The sequence below is a fragment of the Macaca thibetana genome, chromosome 8, assembly GCF_024542745.1.
Source record: "Macaca thibetana thibetana isolate TM-01 chromosome 8, ASM2454274v1, whole genome shotgun sequence".
NCBI classification, from domain to species: Eukaryota; Metazoa; Chordata; class Mammalia; order Primates; family Cercopithecidae; genus Macaca; species Macaca thibetana.
The window spans coordinates 127,577,495-127,587,307 of NC_065585.1; the positions used below are offsets into that span (position 1 = coordinate 127,577,495).

The following is a 9,813-nucleotide window of genomic DNA, read 5'->3' on the forward strand; positions in this document are numbered from 1 at the left end:
ATAATGAAATGATTATACAAGTCATTCTGATGTAGATTATACCACTCACTATGTGGAATCAGTGGGAGCTCTGAGCTTGCTTTCCTGCAACTAGACGGTCCCATCTGGGGCTTATGGGAGACAGTGACACCAAAAGTGTGTTGCCTATGTCCGGTCTACTCCATAATCTCATTTTGGTTGCTGTCACTGCAGAAAACCTTGCTTCACTAAGATAAGATGTTGGAAATGGAAGCAACCTTTTCAGTGCTTTTGTGGCAGTTTCAGGATATTCTGCTTTAAAACTTTAATCCAGAAGGTATGGAGATTTGAAGTTGTCTCAGACATACTTTTAAAGGCACCAAATGCAGTTGTACAACTGAAGTACATCAACTCACTTTCCACTCTAAAGCCTGCCCCCAGATGCAGCTTGTCACTTGCCACTCACTGACAGGGTTTTGATATGAGTCTGCAAGCAATTGATTTATTATTGCCTCTGTGCCGTCACACTTCTCTGCTAATGTTAATCTTCATTTGCAGCCACTCCCCAGCTCTAGCATCACGGCTGCAGCCCCACCTCAGATCATCAGACATTAGATTCTCATAAGGAGCATGCAACCTACGTCCCTCACATGTGTAATTGACAATACGGTTTGTGTTCCTATGAGAAGCTAATGCTGCCACTCATCTAACAGGAGGCGGCACTCAGGCAGTAATGTGAGTGATAGGGGGCGGCTGTAAATACAGATGAAGCTTTGTTAGCTCGCCTGCTGCTCACTTCCTGCTGTGCAGCCCTGTTTCTAACAGGCCATGGACCACTACTGGTCCATGGTCTGTGGGCTGGGGACCCTTGCTTTAAGAAACTAGCCCAGTAGTACTGCGGTTGAGGTGAGGCTTTTTCGTGGAGAGCACGAAATCAAATGGAGAGCAACAGTAGTAGTATACGTACTTTAATTCAAGGAAAACTAGTAAGTGCTGGCAAAATACAACCTGTGGTATGAAAGTGAACAAGACATCATCTGTAGCTTTATTTTTTCTCTCAGCATGAAGCTTTGCCGTGGACTTCAAAGATATTTTTCCACCGTAGTTACAAACATAGGTGAGAAACACATAGTTGGAAGACTATTGCCCTAAAATTGCATTAACTTTAAGGCTTAGTCTCACGAGTAAAATAGCATTTTCCTCAGAGCTTTTATTCATTCCTACTTATATCTCCATAAGATAGGGATTTCTGATCTAAAGAACTGGTAAGAAAGGAAGACAATAGGTATATTGAGATACTAAGAAGAGAATTTTTTTTTTTTAAGTTTAAATAAGAATACAATGACAGAGTTTAGTCTCATGTGAAATTATTTACTTGGCTATGTGAAGATAAGTCTCTCAAGTTTTCTTGACATAATTTTGTCTAAATTTTCAGGAGGCTGTTTGTTTATGGTAGTTGGTGATTCTGTACATTGTCCCAGAGTTTTATTATCATCAAACAATCCTTTTACATTTTTCAGCATCTAGTGAAGCAAACTGGAAAGATTAGGAGTTTTCTAACTTAAAACGTTGCAAGTTTAAACTTTAGCTGTGGTTATTGTGTTTCAGAATTTCAATTTCCTTTCCAATAAAGTGAGAATAACACCGATCTGGTGGATTTGTCTTGAAGTCTAAGTTAACTAGCATATGGAAAGCACCACTACAAAATCTGACTCACAATGTTGTGTTGCGCAATACTGAAGGAGATCACTCCTAGCAGCAATACAAACTGTATAATCACACATTTATTTGCTATTATCTTTGAAAGAGTCAGATCACTATTACATTGTATATTGACATCAGTGATATTCCAAGGATAACTCAAAGTAGATATCCCACTAATATGACTTAGATTTTGCTTGTTTGTTTTATAGACAGGGTCTTACTCTGTCACCTAGGCTGGAGTACAATGGTACAATCACAGCTTAATGCAGCCTCAAACTCCTGCACACTCACATGATCCTCCCACCTTCACCTCCAGAGTTTCTTGGGACCACAGGCATGCACCACATACCTGGCTAATTTTTTTTTTTTAAATCTTAATTTCTTATCGAGACAGGGCCTTGCTATGTTGCTCAGGTTCATTTAAAACTCCTAGCCTCAAGCAATCCTTCTGCCTCAGCCTCCCAAAGTACTGGAATGACAGGTGTGAGCCACTGCACCTGGTTTGACTTAGCTCTTGTTTCCACTCCCTGCCTAAAGTTCAGTACCAAACAACTAAAGAATAATTATGCGAATTTTAAAATAATAAAGCAAAATGAGCTGAGAGAAAAAAATAGAACCAATATTATTTGCTCTGAAGAAAACGATTTGAAAAGTAAGTTTTATGATCTACTTCGCTGGACATTGTATTTCAAGAGACAGGCTTACATTATTAACTGATTGGGGATTTGACATGGCTAACGAGGTTTTTATGGAAAGCTGTTTAAAACATTCCTCATTTTTTCACTCCTCCACCTTAAATTTACAGTTTCACTGTAAGAGAAAAAGAAAAAAGCAATTTTGAATGCAGAGCAGAGACAAGAGACTTAGAAAAATGAGTGGATGAGTAAAGAAGTGAAAGAGAAACATGCATTAATGTTTTAATTATTTATCATTCTCTTAGGAAAGTGAGAAGAATCAGGTTCATATCATATTGTACGTAATTACCAAAATTGAAACAAAAAGGAAAACAAGTTTTATTTATTTATTTATTTATTTATTTATTTATTTATTGAGATGGAGTTTTGCTCTTTTTGCCCAGGCGGGAGTGCAGTGGCGCAATCTCTGCTCACTGCAACCTCTGCCTCCCAGGTTCAAGCGATTCTCCTACCTCAGCCTCCCAAGGAGCTGGGATTACAGGCATGCTCCACCACACCCAGCTAATTTTTTGTGTATTTAGTAGAGACGGGGTTTCTCCATGGTGATCAGGCTGGTCTCGAACTCCTGACCTCACAAGATCTGCCCACCTCGGCCTCCCAGAGTGCTGGGATTACAGGCATGAGCCACCGTGCCCAGCCAGAAAACAACTTAAATGAATCCTCTTTATATAATCCCTCATTGCAGAAACAATATAATTTTTGGACAGTCTCCACATATTTTTTTTCTAGTTTTAAATAGCAAACCTGGCTTCGCAGATAGAATCCTTGTTAGTGTTAAGAACAATTAGTTTTGCAGTTGCCAGTAAAATGACTTACAGTAATAAAGTTTCAAGCATGCTCCTTTAAATAGGTTCTTTCATTTGGATGCACCTTTTTTCTGACCAGCCAAAACAAGTTTAATTAAGTAAGCACTGAGGGGCATCTACTGTTCATCAATGCACAGGGCAGCGAAAGGAGAGTGAGTACTTTTGGCTCTGTATCCAGGCTTTCCAAGCTCTTGTGCCTGTGGCCTCCCTGCAGCAAACTTGGATGAGCTTTATCAGACAACAGTGGTACCTTCAAGAATTTGCTCCAGGTATATCTGAGCCTGTGTGGATGCTGGTGAAGGAAGTAAGATCTGGAGTAACTATTGCATCCTCTCCTGAGTTTAGAGTGCTGAAATTCCAAACCTGAAAACAGAAACAAAAGTAACATCTAAACATAAATGCCATTTAGAAGTTATTCTTAGCTAACTTTTCTTTGCTTTTTTATTACCACTATCATATACCATAATCAATTTTCTATGTGAAATTAAAAAAAAAAAAACATAAGCGTAAACAGAAGGCAATCAAAAAATACAACTCTATACCTCTGAACTATCCTTTAATGAATGGGAGTAAAACTAATCTCAAAGATAAATAAATATATCAAAGGGTCACAAGTCAAATTTTTACATACTGCTCTTTGTGCGTTGAATGTTTTAAAATGTAAATGTTTGAATGTCAAATATTATGGAAAGTAATATAGGGCCGGTCCATAGAGCTGGGTAATCATAGAAAAACAGCTTTTTTTTTTTCCATAGAGAAAATAAGTAGGGCTAGCAGAGGTCACCAAACTTGTACACATTTACGTAGTCATTATGTTGGTTGTGGGTGCATGGGGGTGGGAAGAAGGGTCAAGATTCATGCCTTAACCTGGCTCTCATACCATGCTTTCTCCGCCAGATGGAACATCCTTCCAAGTCCTTTATACTTGAGCACTTCATTTCCAAAGAGCTTGCTTCTTCAGAATTTTAGAATCATGAAATATTAAAGGTAGACAAAGTCTTAAAGCCATGTTACCCTTACCCCTGTATTCTGCATATCATAAAATTGAGGAAAAATAAGTGGTTTCTCTATAAGCACAAAACTAGAATCCAAACTATATGCACTATTTACCCATTCATCTCTACTTTGATTCCCACAGTGTTTTCAACTTTCATTCACAATGTTTTTCTCAAAGCAGACACTGTTCACAAAACACTTCCCAACTAGGCTTAAAAGTGATAGAAAATTATGTCACTCAGCCATGACTAGATATAATGAAAATACTCATTCAGACACTTTTTACTATTAACGATATTTGCTCCCCCATTTATCTATTCAGCAGCTGATCTCAAATCTCATCATTTTATAATATATCTGGGTGATGTATGAAACTGATTATCTTTTATTTTTCATAGAAATGCTGGTAAGATTAAAGATACCCTAATACCCCAAAGAAATATCAGTATCTTTCATTTTTTATAAAGAGGTTAAGAGGATGCCAGGCGCAGTGGCTCACCCCTGTAATCCCAGCACATTGGGAGGCTGAGGTGGGTGGATCACAAGTTCAAGAGATCAAGACCATCCTGGCCAACATGGTGAAACCCCGTCTCTACTAAAAATACAAGAATTAGCTGGGCGTGGTGGTGCACACCTGTAATCCCAGCTACTCAGGAGGTTGAGGCAGGAGAATCATTTGAACCCAGGAGGCCGAGGTTGCAGTGAGCCGAGATCATACCATTGCTCTACAGCCTGAGTGACAGAGGGAGGCTCTGTCTCAAAAAAAAAAAAGATATATATATATATATAAAATATATATATCTTTTATATATATATAATCAATATCATATATCGTATATATAAAATCAATATCAATCCCTACAACCCTCAAATTATAAAAGAAATCATAGATGTATATATGGCTAGGTATACAGGTAGAAAGATGAGAGAGAGAGAAAGAGAGAGAGGAAGAGGATTAGAGACTAAAAACATATCTAAGAAACACACATACTTTTTGTACAGCTTTCCACTGACTAGAAATAATAGTTCAGAGGCACAAAGAAAATAATAACAATGACAGCCCCAACAATGAAAATCCTTGAGTAACAGTTATTATCTAAAGAAATAAAAACAAATTTGTTTTTTATCTCATTGGTTTACACAAGGATAAAATTTTATGAATTTTATACTATCTCTGCATTAATTTTTTAATGCAGAAAACAATTTGGAATGAGATGGAAAATATGTATTAAATAAATTTTTCCCCTGGGCTCAATAGTCTTGAATATATTAATGTAAAAATAAAACAACAAATCTTTGGAAATTACTTCTATAATTCTCTCTAGACATCTGTGTAACCAATACATATCACTAAGCTTTAAGTGTCATGATGTTCTGTTGCCTGGATCTATTCTTTGTAATTTTGAGAAAGTCATACACCCTTTCTGAGTCTCAGTTTATGTATCTATGAAATGGAGATAATTACCATTATTTAACAAGGTTATTATAAAAAGTAAATTTAGAAATGTATGTGAAAAGACCTAGCATATTACCTTATACACAAGCGCTTAAAAAAATTTCACTGTGTCTGAAACTTTTCCACATAGCAAAAGACAGAGATACCAAATTCCACAATACATTTGTCACATCCATGTGTCCTCAGAGGAAAAATAACCGGAATAAGAATCAGAGGCTCTAGATACGGTATTTGCTCTGGCATGATTGCATATGTGATCTCAGTTGCTTCATCTACCTAGAAGATAAGCCCTCCCAGGAAGTCAGTCCACAAGAGTGTGGACTTTGGTCTTGTTCACTCATGTAGGCACTCAAAGTAGATTTGCTAAATAAGTAAGTCTAACAATGAAGGAGGTTGCAGTAAGTCATTGATTAAAGGCAGTGGCTCAGGGTAGACACGGGGTGGGAATGCTATGTGACTTTGAGCACACATAGTTCCTTATCCTCGCTGATTTTCAGTTTCCTAAACAGTAAAATGACACAATAATGGCATTCAGTTTTTGAAATTTATTTGAGGATTCCATGGAATAATACATCAAATGTGTAAGTGTTTCCTGCCACATAAAATTCTTAAAAGAGTGGACTTAAATTTTCATTATTACGACCACAACCTTGGTATGCTAACATTCATGAATTCCCTTACCGCAGTTTCTAAAAACATGTGTTTACATGTCAGCACATTAATCAACTAAATAATGTTTTTCCTTTGCTGTTCATGTTGGGACGACCTTGCTGGTGCTGTAGACATTTGGAGAATTCCCACTCTCAATTTCCTTTTCCTGGATTGTACAAATTCTGCACTGCTGAAATCTAAATTCACTGACTAGACCTACAAAATATAATGCCAAAGCATCACAGTAGCCCAGGTTCAGAATTCATGGAGCCACTCTCACACTCTCCAAATTATGATAGAGCCATGGCTTTCATCAAAAGTTTAATTTCTGTTTGTTTATACAATTTATAAATGACAATAAATATAATAGATACAATTTACAAATGTCTCAGTACTTTGGCTTCCTCCTGTATTAACATGGGAATAGTCTTACTATTTGCACAATTGTTTGTATTTGCATGTATTTTTAAGTAGCCCTTTGAGGCTTTCAAAAAGTTTTTATAGACTTTATATACTTAAAAGGAAACACAGATATACAAACACATATACACATAAAAATATGCTCACACATACAATCACAAACACAAAAGGGAACATGCCATGCCTAGTAAGATTAATTTGGGAACTAAAAAGTGTCCCTGGCAAGGTTTCTGATTTTGAGATCATATTCCTTTACTCTTTTCCTTCTTCTGCCTTAAAAGTTCAAGTCAAAAAGGCTCAATACTGTTATAAACACCTCACAAAATACTTGGGCTCTCCAACTTACTATTACCACTCTCTTAATTGATCAGCTCATGAAAACCTTTGCTCTGTCATTTTCTTGCTGTTTGTTTGTGCTTGCAATTAGTAACATTCTTAATCCATGGTTTCCTTACAGGATGGTTTGTAGGCCCTTGGCTGATTAATTAGTTCTACTTTAATTAAAAATAGATAATGTATTTGATAAACCAGGCACACATAAGTTGAAATACATGGGAAGATAAGAAAAGGAGGAAGATGCTTCGATTAAGTTTTCCTTTTTCCAGTTTATCTTACATACAAATATACCCCCAAGATCTTTTGACATACATATACACTTGGATCATCAGGTTATTACATACACCATGATTATTAAAGCTGAAACTTTCTTATTTTTAGATTAATAATAAAACTAATTTGTCAAATCCTTTAAAAAATTCTTAATCTCTACTTTCATAGAACTGTGTAGGTACTTTGCATTTTAGTAGTTTACAGGTTAACAGTATAAAGTGTTCTGAAGCAGGAGATTAATGTTTGATTCCTACTAGAGAGCACAGAACTTGAATACAGAAAATAATAAACACTTTTGTTGTTTAATTAGTGAAGGAATTAATGGCTTTGCCCCACACGAACAGAAACACTAAACTCTAAATTTACTAATGCAGTTGCGCCTCATTATTGCAGGTACTGGTCCAATATGGCTGAATGAAGTGTATTGTTTTGGGAGAGAATCATCTATTGAAGAATGTAAAATTCGACAATGGGGGACAAGAACCTGTTCACATTCTGAAGATGCTGGAGTCACTTGCACTTTATAATGCACCATATTTTCATTCACAACTATGAAATCGCTGCTCAGAAATGATTTTATTACCTTCTTCCTGTAAAATCCATTTAATGAATATTTAAGAGATTAAGAATATTGCCCAAATAATATTTTTAAATCACAGGATTAACATATTGAAAACCTTCATACTTACCATTTATATCTATATTTAAACCATTTTAACTTCTATAGGTTTTTAAATGGAATTTTCTAATATAATGACTTATATGTTGAATTGAACGTATTGAAGTTTATAGCTTCCAGATTACAAAGGCCAAGTGTAATAGAAATGCATAACAATAATTGACTCCAATTCATAATATGTTCATCAGGAGATTACAATTTCTTGCTCTTTTTGTCTCTGTAATCTATTTAGTTGATTTTAATTACTTTCTGAATAATAGAAGGATTCAGAAGATATCTTTTGTGCCTAGACTGCAAAACCTCCAATCCACACATATTATTTTAAAAGAAGGATGTTATCCAACTATTAAGATATCTCAGTGTGCAATAACTTGTGTAGTAGATATCGATGTTAATGATATGTCTTGGCCACGATGGACTAGGGAGCTTATTTTTCTTGTCATGTATTGACAACTGTTTAATTGAATCATGAAGTAAATTGAAAGCAGAACATATGAGAAAACTTACCATCATAATATTTGTCCAGATAATTGGTGGATCAAAAATGCCACTTGTTAACAGGAAGCTTAGTTTGTTATGTGTTTTAAATTGAATAATTAGCTTGTTACAATTCTAGGACATGGTGGTTAAAATGTAAAGCTCATTACTCCATTTTAACAAACAGAATGCAAACATCTCGAGTGCAGAAGAAAGAGAAATTTCAGTTTTTTGGAGTCTTTTATGAAGTCAGTCAACATTTACAACCGGGGGTGGGGGAGGCCTCTTTAGTCCTAAAGGGACAATAACTCGGAGCATGCCCCAAAAAGTAGCTTAGCAACTTTTTGTTGGTAGTCAACCCATCCCCAGGGCCACAGTGTAGAGTGTGAAAAGCTACCCTGAAAACAGTGATTCTACTCTGAAAGTGACTGTCTGCAGAAAGACCAATAGTTGATATTAAAGCCCAAATGAATTCAACCTCAGCCCTGAAAATAACAGAATTCTTCAAGTTTCCTATGACCAATTCACAAAAAAATGTAATTGTAAACTAGTACTATTATGGAATTACTCTACTGTTCTTTCTTTAATAGTGGCAAATGAAAGCATAAGCTTAAACACTCTTTCATATTCTGAAGTCTCACCACACACAGTAACCAAGTGGTAGATTCACAACCCTCCAACTTAAAAAGGCAAAAACTTACCTTGGAATTGGAATTATTGTAAACAGCCTACTGAAAATGCACTTTTATCATGCAACATTCTTCTACTTGTTTAACATTGCTGATTTTCTCTGGCAGCATAATTTTGTGGTTAAGAGAATGAATTCTGAATGTACACTTTCTGTCTCAAACCCTGGTTGTACTTTCAGCTAGTTATTAATTCTTTGTGTTCAATTCCACTATCTAGGTATTTTCTTCAAAAGGTAAATACAATGGTTTTTGAAAGAATGATGTGCATTATTAGCCTGCTTGGGATGTCTGAGATCAGTGCCTATGGGTTGTTAATACTTTATTGCTGTCTGGTATATGTGTGCTGATTTATCACTTATGCATAGTTACATCTTTAATAAGTAATCTAAAAATCCTTTTTGTATTTGAGAGAATCTATGAAGTTCAGTCCAGTGTAGAAAAGAACCTAATAGCACTAATACAAATTGAGGACTTAATTTACTTTGGAATGTTGAATTGAATTCACTCCATTAAAAAAACAGAAATTTGTGATTTGGTTTTTTTGAAAAAATAGCTCAGCTGACCAGAATGAATGTATTCTACTTGTTGAGCCATCTAGCATCACATTAAATGCAAAATGTATATTTAAATAAAAGAAGAAGAAAAAAGAAAGAGCAAAGGGATGTAGAAAATG

General features: G+C 35.7%; 1 protein-coding gene across 1 annotated transcript in view; it reads left to right on the forward strand.

Moving 5' to 3' along the window:
- The window catches only part of MSR1 (macrophage scavenger receptor 1), an 85,455-nt gene extending 76,057 nt beyond the window's left edge, over positions 1 to 9,398 (forward strand). The window contains exon 10 of the mRNA XM_050800258.1: positions 7,689 to 9,398. Coding sequence (XP_050656215.1) covers positions 7,689 to 7,822 — 134 coding nt within the window. The 3' untranslated portion in view covers positions 7,823 to 9,398. The remainder of the gene's footprint in view (positions 1 to 7,688) is intronic.
- Positions 9,399 to 9,813: the final 415 nt, after the last annotated feature.